This window comes from Staurois parvus, unplaced genomic scaffold (genome assembly GCF_062004578.1).
Source record: "Staurois parvus isolate SC_StPar_1 unplaced genomic scaffold, SC_StPar_1.0 ptg001110l, whole genome shotgun sequence".
NCBI lineage: Eukaryota > Metazoa > Chordata > Amphibia > Anura > Ranidae > Staurois > Staurois parvus.
In genome coordinates this window covers 72,063-92,818 of record NW_028318906.1, presented here as the reverse complement: position 1 = coordinate 92,818, position 20,756 = coordinate 72,063, and the positions used below count along the sequence as shown (strand labels likewise).

At 46.1% G+C, this 20,756-nt stretch overlaps 1 protein-coding gene across 1 annotated transcript in view; it reads right to left on the bottom strand.

Annotated features, from left to right (window-relative positions):
* Nucleotides 1-20,756, bottom strand: part of LOC149440134 (G protein-coupled receptor family C group 6 member A-like) — a 77,722-nt gene that overhangs the window by 46,578 nt on the left and 10,388 nt on the right. The window contains exon 2 of the mRNA XM_089658894.1: nt 1,343-1,640. Coding sequence (XP_089515020.1) covers nt 1,343-1,640 — 298 coding nt within the window. The remainder of the gene's footprint in view (nt 1-1,342; nt 1,641-20,756) is intronic.

The window sequence follows — 20,756 nt, the reverse complement described above, 5'->3', positions numbered from 1 at the left end:
CCTTTCATGATACCGGACATCCAGACAGACACACAGCTCCAGTGTTCATTGTTGATGCCATCTGCAAGACCTGTATGAAAAGCTGCACAAAGAGCACTGGCATCCAACTTAGTCTCAGCAGTCAGAATGTGAAACTCTATATTGTGCCACAGTACTGGTACTTTGCAGTATGCCCAAAAGTGAGCATTCTGTGGCTGAAACCCTACCTGGTTTGTCAAAAATGTCTGAAGAGAAGACAGGAACTTATCAGCATCCTACAATAAAGGATCATTGTGTTCCAGGTAAGGAAAAACCCATGTCAAAGCTTTCCCTTTTAACAAAGAAATTACAAAAGTCACTTTAGCTTAAGAGCTGTTGAATGTCTCAGGGTTATTAAGGAAATGCAAATGGAAAAATGTTCAAAAAGACTCTGTAATCTTCAGTATCACCTCAAAATTTAGGTAAGGGAATTTTAGGAGGCACCAAAGACATGGCGTGGACGGGAGCAGGGGAAGGGGTCTGATCTGATTCAGAGGAGGCCAGCAGCAAGGATTTACCCATAGCAGTAATATCATCCAGCTTAGCGTCCAGAGAAGAACGATGCACGTCATGAGCACCAATCAACTTTTTTTGATGCGTGACAGCCTTAACTACCTCAGCTGGGTCCACTGTCACTGTGACCCATTTGTTATGTAAGGTACTTGTTGTAAAGTAGAGTACAAAATGGAGCTAAGGCTGAAGGTTGAGGTGTAATCGTAGTAAGGCAATCCCTGCAATAGTTAAAGAAATTTTATCAAATCCCTTCTTTCACTAAAAATACACTAAAACCATTATTATCACATTAAAACAAACTGTAGCATGCCCTGTGCAACACCCCCCCCCCCCTCCACACTAAACATTCACAGATCTTATGCCCCAACAGCAGCTGTAGCTGATGGGGGGGAGGAGGAGGGCACAAGGGTTTGGTACTGCAGTGGAGAGACAGCACAGGGTGGGGTCTGAGTGCCATGGGGGGTATGTGTTTTGAAAGTTTTATTCCACCTGTGGTTCCCCTGCAGCTCCCGAAGAAAGTGGGAGGGGAGATGAAGCCAGTAGCTGCAGGGGAGCCACAGGTGATTGGTGTTGCAGGGAGGAGGGACACATACGAGCAGATAGAAGATATATTCAAGGACAGAGGTGAAGCAGCAGCTGCTCCTCCATGTGTGCAATGTGTGGGGACACTGTGGACCCCACTCCACCTCAGGGTCCATGTGCCCTGCACAAATTGCACAAATGGATGATACACCACTGTATTGAATTAATCAACATTCATGTCATCTATGTACCTATTATGAACACCTAATAGACAAAACTAAAGTCTTACCTGAGGTATAAAGTAACTGCTCAGTATCCTTCCTATGGCAATGGAGTTTTCAGAAGACATTTCTCCTATAACAGCTTTAATGGTAGGTATGACCTCTGTGCTGTTACATTGTGTTGAGTTGTTTATTGCAAAGATTTCTGGTAGTAACCTCAGCGTTGCCTGAACCGCTTTGAGAGGATCAGAACAAGAGTCAAAGATCTCATAGCCCAGCTTTATTCCTTGCAAAAGAGTGGAATTGTTAATCTTCTCAATTGTATAGATCATAGACAAAGCATCAACCATTGTTCGTAACTGTAACCTGAAGCAGACACAGAGAGACAGGTAAATGGAATGAAAGGGTTAGTTAGTCCTGGATGTTAGTAGTGAGACTACAACAGTGACAACTAAACTACAGCTGTTGTAGGGTTACAGTTATTACCATGTGGAAAACATATTAACATCATTCAAAATTAACCTGGTCAGAACCAAGGAACTCAATGCGTTAACTCTTTTGCTGTATTTGCGTTACTCACAGTAAAATACACATTTGATGCTGAAGATTAGTTAAAACCCCCCGAAATCATATATTTAGATATTTTCTGAAAGCAGAGATCCTGGAGAATAAAATGGTGGCAGTAATGTTTATGTTACACAATATTAGCTGAACTGTTTATCAAACCCAGAGCACTGTGGTAATTCATTGAAAACTACAAGCCAACAGCTGCTAAGGGTGCCGGGACTTATAGGCACTCATTCACAGAAGTTGAGCCCTGCATGGAAATATTGTTTTCAAATCTGACAGATCGCATGGGGAAACTTCTCCCCGTTCTATCTGTCAGAAGGAGGGGGGTGGCATGCGCTAATGCGGCTATGAGAACATACTACATGATTCACCCTAAAAATGTGTGGAACATGCAACATGTTTCAAAGGTAAACTTATCCTTTAAGTTACTTTTCCTGCAAACAAGCACAATATGGTATCCAAATATTTGGTAAAATATATAAAAGAAGGTGTTGCATCAAGTAAATAGATACCAAATGTGTCAATCCCTAGAATTTCACCCGTCCATGAACTGGTACCAAACTTGGAGACCCAAAATTGTCCAAAGGAGATACTTTAAAGTCTTTACAGTTTATTAATTTAGAGTTAACAATGAACAATTTTATGTGTGTTACTTTTACATTATAGCGCAGAAGTGTCAATATTATTAGTTATCTACTCAGGTTAATATTATACAGCTGTTTCTGATCCACATAGATATCTTTGAATATTGTGAATCCTTGGTGCTTAACACCAATGACACCTTTGTTGATGTAGTCGGACCCCGAGATGAACTAGGGGACACATTTATGAGGCTCAAAAATCTGGTCACATCAGAAATACACACACATTGGGATATTGCCTTTTTGGAGAAATATGTTTCAGAAAAAATGGTCCCTAGAAGCTTGCGATGGGAAGTTGCTCCCCAGAGTGACATCTTAGACACTCAAGAGTGGTTCCACTATTTCAATGCTTGGTTTCATTATTTGTAAAAAGAAGCAGAAGCTAGCCAGATTGGATGAGGAAATCACTGCTTTGAAAAACAAATTACTTCCATTTAAGGCACAAGAAGAATACATTACTAGATTTGATAGTCTTAAAAAACATTTGGATAAGGAAGATATCGAGCAAAAAAACAAAAAAACTGAAAAAATATTTGAGAGACATTGAGGACTATAAGGCTAATAGAGTATTCAAATGGCAATTAAAGGATAACACTTTAGTCCAAGACATTAACAAAGCATCAATAGAGGATAAGGATTGTAGTAAGGTGTCATCAAGGGTACCTCGCTTGAATTCCACCACAGGCTCGGTCTCGCTAAGGGGCAATGAGAGATCTCAAAATTCTTATTCCTCCAATTATGTTCCTAATACCAAAAGGGGAAGCGGTTGAGTTAGAGGTGGCTCCAGGGGCCAATTCCATCCTAAGGGGAGAGGGGGATATAATACTTATAATCAATTTGCACCATTACAGGATGATTATAGGGGAGATAATTGGGGATCAGATAGAAATATTACTGAACAGCCTTATATGCAGAATAATTATGGATCTAGGAATAATATTCCAGATACTGCCCATGCCTTTAGACCTCAAAGGGATCATAGAGATGCGGGATATCCATGTGATCAAGCACCCTATGATAATGAAGGCTCTTGGGGTTCTACTATCAATTCCCATTTTTTTCCCAAGGTCAATGTAAACCCAAAAAGGGCTATAGAACAAAAAGAGGCACCAGAGGGGGGGAGGAGGATCCGCTCAAAAAAGAAGGCGGATATGAACAATATAGGTTTTTTTAACCTTAGCTCTTCCTCAATATATGACAATGAAAAGCATGTATTGAGCCATGGTTTAAAATTTACCTCTCCAAGAAAACTTAATAAATTTGAGACCTTCATGGATGTTCATAAGTTCATTACAAAATTCATATAAAAAGGTATCTTGTTAGCAATCCCACTAGGACTAATGGGAATATGAATGTAGGAGGACTTAATTTTAAGCAAACTTCCTTAGCTAATGCATCTCGCCTGGGAATGTGGCGCCTTCGGTCTCTGTTTTCAAGGACTTGGTTCTTAAAGATTTGGAAGATCTTTCCATTAGAAAGCAGAGACCGGACACCAGATTCCAGATGGGAATGGAAACCTTAAAAAAACGAAATGGCATTGTAGTTTGTCCAGTGGATAAGGGCGGTGTAATTGTTGTATTGGATCGTGAAGCCTATTGATTCTAAATGTGTCGCTTACTAGCCAGCAGGAATACTTATGCACCTTTGAAGAGTAATCCCACCACCAAATACAGAAATGAGTTGCTAAATTTAATAGAAGAAGGATACAAAAATCGAATAATTAATAAGAAAGAGAGGTCTTTTTTGGTCCCTATTGCTCCACGTGTATCTGTGATTTATTATTTACCAAAAGTGCATAAGGATCCTATTAACCCTTCAGGTAGGCCCATTATTAGTGGAATTGACTTAGTGACCTCAAGAGGAAATACATAGACCATTTCCTCCAGCCTCTGGTTGTGGATACACTGTCCTTTTTGAAAGACACCACCCAAGTTATTAATATCCTTGGTGATGTTGAGTGGAAAGAGTCTTATGTTTTGGCGACTGCTGACGTTGCCTCTCTATGCACTATCATTTCCCACTCTCATGGCAGGGAGGCAGTAAAGCATTTTTTAAAAAAGGATGACACATTATCTGATCTTCAGACTGATTTCATCCTTTCCCTTTAGATTTTGCCATGCAACACAATTATTTTTGGTTTGGGGATATATATTATTTACAAAGTAGGGGAGTGGCCATGGGAGCAAAGCTTGCTCCCTGTATGACCAATCTCATTATGGCCAAATGCGAGAAGGATGCTATCTATGGACAAAATCATCCACAGCTATTACTTTGGAAAAGGTACATCAATGATGTCTTGTTTATATGGGAGGGGGGAGTAAACACTGTTGATGAGTTGATTTCCACTCTTAATGAGAATGATAGGGGTATTGTTCTTCAACATGAACACAGCAGAGAGTAAATACATTATTTGGATTTACGAATTAGTGTGGAGGGTAACAAGTTATTCACTTCCACTTTTTTAAAAAAAACTGACAGAAATAGCTTTATTGGGCCCAGCAGTTGTCATCATCCTTCTTGGCTAAAGTCTGTGCCTAAGAGCCAGTTTCTTAGGCTCAAAAAGAACTGTACTAATCAAACCAATTTCTTAGTGGAAGCAGATCATTTAAAATTGCAATTTCACAAAAAGGGTTATGATAACCATATATTACAGAAAGCATTTAGCAAGGCAGATGCCAAAAATAGAAGTGAACTTGTTCCTAGTTTAAAGAAAACACAACAGAGCCATTCAAATCGGCTTTTGTTACTAAATATTCCACCTAGTATTAAGACATTAAGAACATAATCAGGAAACATTGGGCAGTGTTACGGAATGATAACATTTTGAGCCCTTTGCTCCCAGAAGCTGCTCCTGTCATTTTTAGGGGAGCACCCCCTCTGAGATTAGCTTTGGCCCCTAATGTCATGCCTCTGAAAAAACCTTTCATGTTCGATGAAATGAAGGGATATTATCCCTGCAGAAAATGCTTAGTCTGTAGGTATAATGTGTGTAAAAATAGGAAAATTGGTGGTTTTTCTTCCATTATTACTAATGAATCATTTAAAATTAAAAGCTTTATTACATGCTCTACAAGAAATGTAGTCTATTTGATTCAATGCCAATGCGGGTTCCAGTATGCACAGGATGCACAGTCAGAAAACTACAAACCAGGGTGAAAGAGCATATTGCCAACATAAAGAAGGGCTTTCCCAATCATAGTGTTTCCAAGCACTTTGCTCTTCACCATAATAAAAACCCTGAAGGTACGCTATTCATTGGCATTGATAAATTCTCTAAGAATGGGAGGGGTAGTTAAACCAAGCGAAAGATCTCTAAGTTGGAAGTATAGTGGATTTATACTTTAAAATCTTATGTGCCCCATGGTCTCAATATTGAGTGGGATGTCACCGCATTCATTAATAATGGTTAGTTTTTTTCTGTATATTTATATTATTATTTTGGTATATTTATAATTTATGATTTGTATATTTTATTGTTACTTATATTCTTTTATTCTTATTCTCACGTTTACTTGTATTTGGTATCCCTTATCTTTATTTTATTTTTGGAATGTAATATATCTTCTTGCCTTTTTGTGATGTTTGTGAATGGTTAAGCTGCTATATGCTTTTTGCACACAAGTTGGAGCCACGGCCAGTACTGCTACGTTCGGGTTCGTTTTAGTAGTGTACTTCATTTTATAATTATTTCTACTTATGTTTACCTATAGTATATACAGAGGAGTCCACCCGAGTATCGATCGATTTTTTTGTATTATTGCTGTCCAGTGTCCCACTAACTCTAGTTTATGATGTGCTGGCACTGGCAAATGTGTATGGGAGTGTTTGGCTTCTGTGCCAGACTCCCTTTTTCCTGTTCTGATGCATGCTCTCATTAGATTAGGGGAAGAGATGGGCTCCCTCCTCCCTATATTTAGGCGCCACATCTGTATGCTGGCCACACCCCTGCAGACATCACTGATGACGAAGCGCGTTGGATGGAGTTAGAGCGCGTGACATCAACATGTACCGGAACATGGCGGCCATCTTATGGGTTTGAAACATATCATTGGGATACATGGTGACATGCTGTTTTTACTTTTGTTTATGTGCGTTCAATACTACGTTTTAAGGCAATAAGTCCTTTTGAATATACTACACTATGAGGATTTTCTTGCTCTTTGAATGATATTGTCCTCTATGAGTATAATTAATTTTTACAGGTCCATATTTAGCCTTATGCTTGTATTACCAGTTGGAAGCCAATGTCTTGATTATGGCAATCTTTTGAAAGTGATCCAACAGGCATTTCCTCCATTCAACACCTGGGGCCAGTTTGTCCCTTTGGAACCAAAAAAGTGTTTGGGTTCACTGTGGCAGAACTGTTCCACCTGGGCTTCCTCTTGCAGAGCGATGTGGCATCCATGGCATAGTCTCAGCCAATGGTCCCCCTTTCCAACAAGTTTTCCAGCACTCTGCCAAGGTGGGTATTAAAGCTCAAAGATAATCCTTTCCCGATATCCCAAACCACGAGTCGGAACTTTGTGTAGGGGGAATGAATGCATCACTTTATTGAACACAACTCAACTTATACAGTACATGCTGGCAGTAATCCCTGCCCCATCCACCCCCACCAGACAGTCTGGCACCTGGTTCCCCACCCACACCTCAAACTCTACAGTACAATACAGCAGTAATCAACACAGTATGAAATCTGGATAAGTTAAAGGCTACAAGTCCCCATTACCCAAGCAAACTGCAGAATGCCTGTCTACATAACAGCTGCTAAACATATACAGTTTAAAAAAAAAAGGTAGAATAGGAAGGCCACTTAACAAGGGGATAAAACTGAAATGGAAAGGGCAAAATTTTATCACAAATGGACGGTTCTGGCGAGACCTTCCAATGGGTCTGCTTGGGGCTGGTCGGTTCAGAGGGTTACTTCACCAACTCTGTTTGCCGGGACAAACCATCCGCATTGGCGTCTTGCGTTGGTACTGGATGTTAAAGTTGTAGGGCTGGAGGGCCAAGCTCCACCGCAGCAGATTACCATTGTCCCCGGAGACCAGGTTCAGCCATATCAGGGGGTTGTGATCCGTGAGTAGGGTAAAGGAGAGCCCGTACAGGTAGGGCCGGAATTTCTTGAGGGCGCATACCAAGGCAAGACACTCTTTCTCCACAGCAGTGTAGGCCACCTCCCAGGGTAACAACTTTCTACTTAGGTAGGCCACTGGATGAACATTCCCGTCTTCCCCAATTTAGCTCAGAACAGCGCCCAATCCAAAGGTGGAGGCATCTGTGTGAACACAAAACCATTTGCAAGGGTCAGGAGCAGCCAAAACGAGAGCATAGATCAGGTCATGTTTGAGCTTTTGGAAAGCCGTTTCACACTCTGGGGACCACACAACCTGTCAGGGAAGATTCTTCTGGGTCAGATCCGTTAGGGGTTTAGCAATGGCACTGTAGTATTTGGGCAGTGCCCACCCCCGCTCCGACATGGACCCTGTACAACTGGCCCTTTTCCCACTCATACCTCACATCTCCCAATCCCCCAGGATCACTCCCAGCCCTCCGTCTATAGGGGTCTAAGGTCCGGTCACTGGCTGTTTCTTTAGCGAAATTAGCAGGGGAATCCCAGGTCAGGGCAGGGATGAGATCAGCAGGTGGTGGGTATTCGACTCCTACAGGAGCCTTGGCAGGTGGACCGGCAGCGTTCTCCCTAGTCTGGTGGCGAGTGGTGACCGGATGAGCTTCAGCAGGAGTTCCAGTGCCAAAAGTGGAGACCAGGATTCCCAGATCATTTCCAAGGAGAACCTCAGCCAGCAGGTTCTGCATTACTCCAATTTCAACGTCCCTGGCCCTGGCCCCCCAGTCCAGATGAACCTTTGCGGTAGGAATCCGGTAGACATGGCCTCCCACTACCCATACAGCCATAGACCACCCAGTATTGGCCTGGTCTGGTACCAGTTGGGGTTGGACTAGGGTGAGTGTGGCCCCAGTGTTCCGTAATCCTTGGGCCCAACGGCCGTTAACATGGACAACCTGTTGGTGATGTCGGCGATTGTCTGGGGTGGCAGCCTGGACAGGGTTAGCCTTGTGAAAGACCCCTATGTCCTCATCCTTGGTTGTAAAATTCCTCCATGAAGAGGTGGTGTCACTGGGGTGGTCCTGCAGGCATTAGGCAGAGGGAGTGGTGGGTCGGTTGGAAGCACCCCGAGGGGGTTGGCTGGTCTAAGGCCTTGGTGGATTCCAGGGGCAATGAATACAGATGTGCCCTGTTTGGTTGCAGCCATAACAGTGTGGGCCAGACCACTTTGGGTTGGAAGGTGTGGATGGTCTGAGGCATTCTTGGGTGACCGGAGTGGGTACCACTGGTTGTAAATGAGGTACAGGGGGAATGGTGGGCTCAGTTAGCCTCCTGTTGTTCAGGTACTCATCTGCCCAGCGACTAGCGTTGGCTAAGGTTAGGGGGTATCTGTCCCGGACCCAATGTCTAACATCCCCCAGAGTCCATTGTAAAACTACTCCAGTAACAGCAGTTGCAACAGTTCCTCTAGCTTGGTGATCTGACACCCTCGAACCCAGCTGTGGGCAGCGTGTTGTAACTGATGTGCCCATTCAGTGAAGGTGTCCTGGGGTTTCTTCTTGAGTGCCCGGAACTTTAAGTGGTACGCCTCTGAGGTGAGAGCATAGCGGGCCAGCAAGTGTTCCTTAACATAATCGTAATCCAAGCAGTAGCTGCCAGGTACAGTTCTGAATGCGCCTGCAGCCCGACTAGTTAGCTTGCTGCTCAAAATGGGGACCCGGTCTTTGGCTGCCACATCATGGATGGTGCACAACCATTCAAAGTCCTGAAGAAAGCTGTCAATGTCCCCATCCGCCTCTGAGAAAGTTTTAAAAGCAGTGAAAAAGATGGGGTTCTGGTTGATGGTTTTGACTTTCTCCACAATGAGGAAAGATCCCACTGCTGCAAACTAGTTGTGGCAGAATTGTTTCGCCTGGGTTTCCTCTTGCAGAGTGATGCGGCGTCCATGGCGTAATCTCAGCCAATGGTCCCCCTTTCCGGCAAGTTGTCCAGCATTCTGCCAAGGTGGGTATTAAAGCTCAAAGACAATCCTTCCCCGATATCCCAAGCCACGAGTTGGAACTTTGTGTAGAGTGAATGAATGCATCGCTTTATTGAACACAACTCAACTTATACAGTACATGCTGGCAGTAATACCTGCCACCTCCACCCCCACCCCCACCAGACAGACTAGCACCTGGTTCCCCACCCACACCCAAACCTCTACAGTACAATACAGCAGTAATCCGCACAGTATGAAATTTGGATAAGTGAAAGGCTTCAAGTCCCCATTACCCAAGCAAGCTGCAGAATGCCTGTCTACATAACAACTGCTAAACATATACAGTTTTTTAAAAAAAAGGTAGAACGGGAAGACAACTTAACAAGGGGATAAAACTGGAAAGGGTGGGGGTGTTTCAATTTTGTTTTCCTGTTTTTATTGATTATGTAATTTCCTATTTTTTTCAAGCTATTTTTTACTCAGCTTTATTTTTATCATATGGGGAACTGGCAAACCCACTATGTGATAGCACAATGCAAGTGACAGGTTCTCTTTAATGAGTTTTACCAAACAGGAAGTGAGGGAAAATCTGCAACAGGGACAGAAATGCAAAGCTGATGATTGTTCTAGCCCCTTCCCCTACTCTACAAAGAAAAGCAATGTATTTCTAGCATTGTTGCTATTGGAGGTTTACTGTCACACTCTGGTAAAACCATTGTCACCAGGGCAGAGGGGAAATTTCTCTAATGGACAGATTTTTACCACTGCTAAATGTGACAGCTTCCTCCTGGATCTTGGGGATCTAGCACCTGTAGCACATGATATCAGTCAGGGATTCCTAAATAATAGGGGAATGTAAACAAACAGCGGGGATAGTGTAAAAAAAGTATGGGGTCTCCCCAAAATTCATGCCATGTCCTTTACGTCCCAAAGAGAGACTCCACAGAAAGAAAAAATGCATGGGATCCCCCCAATATTTGAACCATATATGGTCATGAACGTCACCCAGAGACCACGTCCCTTTTCTTATGTTGCGGAGTCAGGGATCAGGAGGTGTAATTCAGTGGAAGTCAAGTGATGGCTTTTGGAAATTTTGGCAGGCAGCAGGTTTCTGTTCCATTTGGTGGGTTGGCAGGTATGTTGACATTGATCTGCATTGCTGGTTGACTTGATTGATAGTGAATTTACATTGTGGTACCTTTTTTATTAATTAAAGGACTTTTTAAAAATGTGTATGTGTATACTTACTATTGACCTTTTTTGTGAATGTGTAGATGTACTATCTATCCCATACTTATTCACATAGGGGGTATCTAGGGACCACCTAATTTTTAACAGGGCTTCCAGGATCTGATAAGCCCCCATCCACAGATCCCTACAACTACTGAGCCAGGGTTGTGGTAAAGGGCTATGTCCTCATACCATGTTGACAAGGTGCTTTGCCAGGTGGTCCCCCTACCACAGTACCCCCCCCCCCCACGTTGAGGACAGTGGACTTGTATGGTTCATGGAGGGGGGTGTGCATGCTTGTCATCCCCTTTATTGGCCATCCATGCTTCTCAGAAAAGGATCTGGCATGGGTTTAACGGGGGCCTGTGCATTCTTCTCCTCTATTTTGCATAGGTTTCCCCCTTAAGTTCCTCCTAAAATTCATGCCAGACCTAAAGGGCCACTATCCCTGTTGTTTGTTTACATTCGCACTATTCCTTCAACTGATATCGTTTATAGGGTTCTATTCCTCCTCCTACTGACCACAGGTGCTATGCAATTTTCTTACTCCCAAGGCTGAGGCATTGTTACTGCTACTGACCCTGAGGAATTTTCTACTACCACTGACCACAGTCCAGGTCCCCCTAAAGTCTGAAAGACAATAAACTGGCCCTTTGTTTAGAGAGTTTGGAGACCCCGAATTTAGTTTTGACATATGATTTCTGATTGAAACTATAAGATATGGTTCTGAGGGAAACTGGTCTAGATTTCAGATAGGCTGAAATCGAGAGTCACTTTAACAACTTGCCCTCCTGAGGATTTACCCCCCTTAATGACCAGGCCTCTTTTTGCTACTCGGCGCTGCACTAATTCAACTGATAATTGCGCGGTCATGCAATGCTGCACCCAAACGAAATTTAGGTCCTTTTTTTCACACAAATAGAGCTTTCTTTCGGTGGTATTTGATCACCTGTGCGCTTTTTATTTTTCACGCTATAAACAAGAAAAGAACAAAACTTTTGAAGAAAAACTATATTTTTTACTTTCAGCTATAAAAAATATATAGTAAACTCAAAGTTAGGTATAAATTTAGGACTACCCCACCCCCTGCTAACTTGCCGACCTCCTCCACTCTGGGGATGATCACCGCCATAAGTCGCTGATCGCCGAAAGTTATAGCGTTTACAAATGGCGGTAAAGATACTGGGATTTAAAAAAAAAAAATTATACTAATAATGGCGGCGATCAGCGACTTATGGCGGTGATAAGTGACTTATGGCGGGACTGCGGGACTGCGGGACTGCAGTGGACATTCTGACACTGGGGGGAACTGACTTGGGGGTCACTGACATCCCCAGTGACACTAATACAGTGATCAGTGCAAAAAAAAAAAACACTGACACTGTACTAATGGCACTGGGGAGGAAGGGGTTAACTTTTTTATTTACTGAAAGGGTTAACTGTGTGAGTGGAGTGTTTTACTAGGGGGTGGGGGTGTGTACTGCACGGGGACAAGCTGATCAGGAGAGAACTCTTCTTTCCGGCTCAGCATGTCAGGAGCTGACAGGGAACTGACAGAGAGTAGAGCTACTGCAGCCCTGCTCTCTGTCAGTGATTGCCACTAATCAGCAGGACACAGCTGGTAACGATCGGCTGTGACCTGGCGACTGACATCCGTGGCCGTGATCGGCGGGACAGGTAGGGCGGTGGCACGCCTCGCGCGCCAACTACCTGTTTTGCAAACACACGTTTTAAAACGTGGTTTTGCCCAGCTGTGCCGCCCTGCCAACGTATTTCTACAGTGGCTGGGCGGCATGTGGTTAATATTTCCCAGACTCAGTGTCAGGGATCCCCTCGATCCCTGCCGCGATGGTCCCGGCGCAGGCGCAGTGTGCCACCCTGTGCAGGGACTCGAGCATTAGGTCCGGGCCGGCCGTGGCGTTCGAGTTCGCGCATGCGCAGTAGAAGCCGCGGCCGCCCGCTGGGCACCAATGGCAGCGCAGGGCGGGATATTTAAATGGCCCTGAGCTGTCATTCAGTGCCTTCTGGTCTTACCTGTATCCTGTATCTGCGAACCTGTGAATTGTAAGTTGCTGACCCGGATTGTGCTTTGACCACTGCTGTATTTCTCCTGCCCTGACCCTTGCTTTGCCTGACCTCTCTCTTGAATGCCCCCTATTGGATCTGACCTGCTGTTGCTGACCTGGCGTGTGACTCGACTATTCTCTGCCCGCTGCCTTGTACCGTACCGTCCTCCCTGTTACCGACCCGGCTTGTCTGACCTCGCGCCTGCTCAGCCATCCATCCCTCCCAGTGGGGTCTTCTGACCTCCTCATATCAGGCTCTTCCCCGCGGGAGCCCTCGGCGATTACCACTACCACTAACGGGTTTGCCCAGTAGTCACGACCTGGTCTCGGGGGGCTCCAAGTCCATCCCCACCATCAGGGGCCCTGGTGAACAAGCACCCTGGGACTTAGACTCCGTGCTCTGGGAACGACTATTTACTGGAGTGCTAGTGGTACCGCCTGGTGGTCCCTTACAGTACCAGAAGGCCATGACAGAGCCTCGAGGAGGACCCTCCCCGCTGGATTAAGTTTGTAGGCACCTGGCTACCTTGACGCAAGCTGTAAACGTATTTCAGGACAGGTGTTTACAGATTGAAAATTGGTTCCAGGCCTGCACGATATCTGCCCCTGCACCACAGGCCCCGGCCCCTGCACCTCCGCCCGTAGCGGCCCCTGAGCCTGCTTCAGGGGTCCCCGCATCACTTCCTATGGCCGAACCCCGGGTACCCCTACCGGAGCGTTTTCACGGGGACCGCACACGCTTCAGGTCGTTCCGTGAGTCCTGCCTTCTCTATTTTGAGTTACAACCTCGTACCTTTTTGACGGAATCAGTAAAGGTGGGGTTTGTCATCTCCCTCCTGCAGGGTGAACCCCAAGACTGGGCCCACCGACTGAGAGGGAACAATGACCCCCACCTAGGCTCAGTTAACAGTTTTTTTGACGCAATGGCCATCTTATATGATGACCCACAGTGGGCAGCTTCGGCCGAAGCAACCTTGTACACACTCCGACAGGGCCGACGGGTGGCGGAGGAGTACGCCTCTGATTTTAGGCATTGGATGGGGGACACACGCTGGAACGAGTTTGCCCTTGTGCACCAGTTCCGTATGGGCCTGTCAGAAGCCCTGAAAGACGAGCTTGCCCGGGTAGAAATTTTTTTTTTTTTTAAGTCCGCAAACGTGCAACTATAACGAAAAAACCCGTAAGTGTTCACAAAAAAAGTGCAAGTGCAAAACACCACACGAAAAAGTGCAGTTAGGGGTGTGCTGCGTCCTACCCCTAAAGGGGCTTGGACCGCTTACCCTGATCCCCCGGGGCACGAAGCTCCTGACGGGGACAAGGTTCCCAAGTGGTCCTCCTGGCCAAAAGTCCTGGTGGACCACCGTTCCCTATGCCCAGCCAAAGCCAGACATCCAGTACTAGGCAAGGGGACTTTCCCGAAGAAGAGTCCCCTAGGGATCAGGGGAGGAAGGAACCGTATGGCCACACATCCTCCCCCTAGACTTCAGGTAGAAATGCCTGAGGCGCTAGAAGACTTAATTGCACTAACCATCAAGATTGATCGTAGACTGCGGGAACGCAGGTTTGAGAGGTCCGGTCAGGGTCGCGGAGGTACCTGGGGGTCTTTCCAGGGTCCCAGCCAATCCACTAGGCCACAGTTCCTGAACCCACCACCGGAGGATACTCCTGAACCCATGCAGCTAGGCCTGGCGCGACCTAAGCTATCTCCAGAGGAACGCCAGCGCAGACGCTCCCAGAACCTATGCCTCTACTGTGGTGAAGCTGGTCACATGGTACGATTCTGCCCGCAGAAACTGAGTAAGTGCACCTCTTCTTCCTTATCTGTTGGCGATGTTCATTCTTCCCAATACTTAGTTGTGCCCCTCTCCTTTCAGCTTCCAGAAAGGACCGTGGAAGTGACAGCCATAATTGACTCGGGGGCATGCAGCTGTTTTGTAGATATTAATTTTGCTCACCAGCAGGGTATTCCCCTCCAACCAAAAGAAAAGGGGTTCAACATATTTCTGGCCAATGGGTCCCGGATAAGATCAGGGGTGGTTAACCAGGAGACCCCTTCCATTGCTACCACCATTGCCAGCTAACACCAGGAACTCCTCCAATTGGATGCCATCGCATCACCCCTTTTTCCAGTCATTCTGGGGCTTCCATGGTTACGGGCTCATAACCCCCAGATTGACTGGGAAACCAGGGTAGTCTCGTTCCCTTCCCCATACTGTCGGGAACACTGCCGCACTTCGGGCCCGGGGGTTCCCCAGGTCCTCGTGTGCTCAGAAGGGGATGCCGACTTAAGGCAAGTCATTCCTGCAGCCTACCATGAATTCCTTGATGTATTCAGTAAACAGGGAGCAGATACTCTACCCCCCCACCGCCCGTATGACTGTCCTATCGACCTGTTACCTGGCTCGGAGATCCCTTTTGGGTGGATCTTCCCCCTTTCGGAGCTCGAATTGGGGGCCCTGAGGGAATACATTGAGGACAGCCTGCAGAAGGGATTCATCCGCCCCTCTACCTCTCCGGCAGGGGCAGGGATTTTCTTTGTAGAAAAAAAGGACAAGACCTTGAGACCATGTATTGATTACCGGGAATTGAATAGAGTTACAATCAAAAAACCGTTACCCCCTGCCGTTGGTACCAGAGTTATTTCAGAGTTTAAAGGCGGCAGTGGTGTTCATGAAACTGGACTTAAGGGGAGCATACAACCTGGTTCGCATAAGGGAGGGGGACGAGTGGAAAACGGCATTCCGCACCCGCTTTGGCCACTTCGAATATCTGGTCATGCCGTTTGGTCTGTGCAATGCACCGGCCACCTTCCAACACTTTGTGAACGATATTTTTAGGGACTTCCTGGATTTCTTTGTTATCGTCTACTTAGACGATATTTTGATTTTTTCACCTTCTCTGGGGGAGCACAGGGTTCATGTAGCAAGGGTATTAGGGCGGTTGCGGCAGCACGGCTTATACGCCAAAGCTGACAAATGTTGCTTTGAACAGTCTAGTATTACTTTTCTGGGTCTGATTATCTCCACCGCGGGGGTCGCAATGGACCCTCAGAAAGTCTCTGCAATACTGGATTGGCCTGAACCCACAGACAGGAAGGGTGTCCAATGGTTTGTCGGGTTCGCAAACTTTTACCGCAAGTTCATCAAGAACTTCTCGGGTCTGGTCTCCCCCATTACTCAGCTAACCAAGCTTGGAACTCGATTCAGGTGGACGCCGGAGGCGCAGGAAGCTTTTGAAGCTTTGAAGAAGCTATTCACTTCGGCACCCATCCTGGGTCACCCCGATGCCGCCTTACCCTACATCTTGGAGGTAGATGCATCAGAGAATGCGGTAGGTTCCATCCTATCCCAGCGAAATGGCACCAGGGAATTGCTCCACCCTGTGGCATTTTTCTCCCGGAAACTCACCCAGGCGGAAAGGAACTACGATATCGGCGATCGTGAACTTCTGGCTATTAAGACAGCGTTAGAGGAATGGAGGTACCTGCTGGAAGGTGCCTCACACACCATCTTGATATTTACGGATCATAAGAATCTGGAGTACCTGAGGACCGCCAAACGCTTACGCCCACGACAGGCGAGATGGGCACTGTTCTTCTCAAGATTCAATTTCCACATTATATACAAAAAATACGAAGCCAGATGCGTTGTCACGCATGTACGAGGACGCCAAGGAGGTCCCAGCGCCCGATACTATCCTGTCTTCGGGAAACTTCTTGGCGCTCCAGACGGACCTTCGTTCCAAGATAATGGAGGCATCCACGGCCATACCCATCCCAGCCGGGGTGCCCCTACAGAACAAGGGGGGACTCCTGTGGAAGGAAGATCGGATTGTGGTGCCAGAGGAAATCCGAACCCTGGTCTTGGGCCATTGCCATGACCACCCGATGGCAGGGCACTTTGGGTCGGCCAAGACCTTAGAGCTCCTCCGACGCTCCTTCTGGTGGCCTGACATGGCAAAAGATTGCAAACACTACGTTAACTCCTGCATCACCTGCCAGAGGAACAAACTATCAAGGTGCAAGGCTTGGGGTCTTATGCAGCCTTTACCGATTCCCGAACGGCCTTGGCAGAAAATTTCAATGGATTTCATAGTCGAGCTCCCACCTTCACGAGACCACACAGCAATTCTTGTGGTCGTGGACCATTTATCTAAGATGGCCCACTTTATACCATTAAGGAAGACTCCGTCAGCAGCCGAAACTGCGCGAGTATTCATTCAAGAGATTGTAAGACTGCACGGGGTTCCTGAAGACATTGTCTCAGACCGAGGGGTTCATTTTACCTCAAGATTTTGGAGGGCTCTGTGTAAAGCTCTGAACATCCAACTGTCCCTCTCCTGCATTCCACCCTCAGTCCAATGGACAGACCGAGAGAACCAACCAGACTCTGGAGCAATACCTGCGCTGCTATACATCTTTTGCTCAGGATGACTGGATACCACTTCTACCCTTGGCGGAATTCGCGTACAACAACGCGTGCCATTCGGCAACGGGGCAGTCCCCGTTCTTTTCCAATTATGGGTTAACCCTACCTTCCTCCCGGACTTGGTCCCTGAATGCCCAATTCCAGCAACACAGGATACATTGACGTTCTTCTCCTCGAACAACAAGAAGCTACAGGAAGCCATCATTCGGGCCCAAGAAGACTACAAGAGGGCATTTAACAAGAGACGAAGGGGAGATCTGGTGTTGCGACCCGGAGAGAAGGTTTGGTTGTCTACTTCCAACTTAAAAATGCTTTGCCCCTCAAAGAAATTAGGCCCTAAATTTATAGGACCCTTTTGCGTTAAGCGGATGGTCAACGAGGTGGCCTACGAACTTGTCCTCCCTGACACACTCAAAATCCACCCAGTCTTCCATGTGTCCCTGCTGAAGCCAGTGGTCCCAGATGCCTTCCCTGAACGAGAATCTAGACCTCCGGAGGCCATATCGGTAGAAGGGGAAGAAGAATTTGAGGTGGAATCAATCCTGAAGTGCCGAAGGGGGGGGGGGGGCAGACCCAATTCCTAATCAAATGGAAGGGCTATGGCCCTGAGGACAATTCTTGGGAACCAGCCCATAATGTCCATGCACCTAGACTTGTCCGGAGGTTCTTTCGCAATCACCCGTGGTGGAGAGATCGGGTGGGCATCCGGAGGTTGTCCGTAGGGGGGGGGGCAATGTCAGGGATCCCCTCGATCCCTGCTGCGATGGTCCCGGCGCAGGCGCAGTGTGCCACCCTGTGCAGGGACTCGAGCATTAGGTCCGGGCCGGCCGCGGCGTTTGAGTTTCCGCATGCGCAGTAGAAGCCGCGGCCGCCTGCTGGGCACCAATGGCAGCGCAGGGCGGGATATTTAAATGACCCTGAGCTGTCATTCAGTGCCTTCTGGTCTTACCTGTATCCTGTATCTGCGAACCTGTGAATTGTAAGTTGCTGACCCGGATTGTGCTTTGACCACTGCTGTATTTCTCCTGCCCTGACCCTTGCTTTGCCTGACCTCTCTCTTGAATGCCTCCTATTGGATCTTACCTGCTGTTGCTGACCTGGCATGTGACCCGACTATTCTCTGCCCGCTGCCTTGTACCGTACCGTCCTCCCTGTCATATCAGGCTCTTCCCCGCGGGAGCCCTCAGCGATTACCACTACCGCTAACGGGTTTGCCCAGTAGTCACGACCTGGTCTCGGGGGGCTCCAAGTCCATCCCCACCATCAGGGGCCCTGGTGAACAAGCACCCTGGGACTTAGACTCCGTGCTCTGGGAACGCCTATTTAGTGGAGTGCTAGTGGTACCGCCGGGTGGTCCCTTACACTCAGAGCTAAAGAGACCCTAGGGGAATAATTGTCAAGAAGGAGATATTGCAAAATAAATTAATTAAATTTACTCTTTAAATAACGTCTGGAAAGCAGGCAATGCTGGTTACACGGAAATGACATCAGACATTTGAACATGGACATTCTCCTGTGGAACAAGATGTGAAAGGTAAATAAACTACTCTTGCATGTTTACAAGGCATTGTCTGACACAGACACTAACTGTTATAATAGGGAAAAATGCAGTGTTAAAAGAGTTTTATAGCTTTCTGCTTACCTAAACTAATGAGGAACAAACCTAAACCTTTCAATTCAGCTGATTCCCATTATTTCCAACCCAAGAAAGGTACACAATACAGCAGTGAACTGCTTGAAAAATCTCTGCAGATGACTTTGGAACTGTCTATATTACACTTTAATTAAAACAAAATAATTCAAACTCCCAAGGACCCTATTGTGAATTATAAGTTTAAAATATCAAGACACGTTTTAATTTATATATCTGTAACAGCATGCTGTTGCTGAGTCATGCAGGGAATCCATAGATTAAAATGTAAAAGTAATTTAAATACATAATTCCTCCTTGTAATGCCTATGAAATGTGTTGGCCTTGGGCCCTTTGTTTCTTGGGTAATTTTTACAATAAAGCATTGTTGCCCAAATGCCAGGAGCATGAAAAGTGACTAATGTCATTTTTCTATGCCAAAGGAACACAGTCACAAGATATTCTGCTTAGAGTAAAATAAAAACTTGTTTATGGAATTGAACGTGTTTATGACATCCAGTAATGTCCCATTAGAAGATAAGAACCTATTTAAAGATGTCTACTTGCTTTTGAAGTTAGAAATCTTTAAGTGTAGGGTAGATGAGAAGAAGTTTGGGGTAGATGAAAAGAGGTTTAGGATTGATAAGAAGCTGAACTGAAGCAAAAGTTTGACTTTTCAGATAACGATGTGGAATGTTCTGTTATCCTCACGGAAGCTTTCTGCTAGCTCCTCCTGTGGTGGGTGTGGCACTCGCCCACTATTGGAAAGCTTCCAGAAAAATGGTTTAAAAGCTGGGAGTCCAAGCGAGATTGATTAGGAAGCCATTCCACGCATGATGGGACGCTCTGACACTGGGAAGGCTATAAGGACTCATCAATTGGTCGCGCTTACGGCTTCCCTCATGACCCCCTGGGCATTATGGTTCCGATGGGATTTGTTCTTTCCAGCTTCTAACATAGCTTTGGTAATGTATTAATTCTATGCTGTGAGGCTGTCAAATGATCTGTCTATTTCATGCTGTAATGCTCACATTATTATTGGTGTGTGATATTATGCAGATTGTGATGACTATAAGATATATCCTCCTGTGTGTCATGTGATAATAAAAGTGGAGGTTTTGACAGTCAAGAATATTGCAGTTGGATTCTGTTATTTCTTGGAGTGCCAAGTGAATGCTATGATGTGCCAGGGCAGGTATTCATTTGGCAGAGGGTCTTTCACATGCGTAGAATATGTAATGGTATACAGTAAATGCTGATTAAAAGTACCTTGTTTGATTGATGTGTGTATATGACTTACTTTTAGTTATTGCACCCAGCATTCACTGGCGGATGTAGTGACATCTTATTTAATTGTACAAATTTATTTTCTTGAACAATCAAGGTGCACTGTATACAGGGCCAGATCTAGTCTGTCTGATGTGGGGGTGCAAAAATGTCAGGGGGACATAGGAAGTGAAGTTTTCAGGGTAGTGTACAGGAGGGCAACAGGGCAGAGGATAGGGTTGACAGCCTGTATGGCAGTGTACAGAGGCCGTTAGTTTTTAGGGCAGTGTACAGGGGTTAGCAGAACAGAGGACAGTGGTCAGCAGGATGGAGGATAGGAGTAAGCAGTGCAGAGGACATTGGTCAGCAGGGCAGAAGACAGTGGTAAGTAGAGAAGAGGATGCTCAACAGATCTACTCTTCCCCAAATAGCACACAACTGGGATCGGATTCCCTCCACACAATATGTAGCTGGGTACTGAAGCTGCCAATCCAATCTGGGAATTGCATAAATCAGAACTGCAACAAAGCAGCCAGCTACAAATTGTGCAGATTGAGGCTATGTCTGTTAGGGAATCCAATCTCAGCCATATGGGGAGGAGATCTG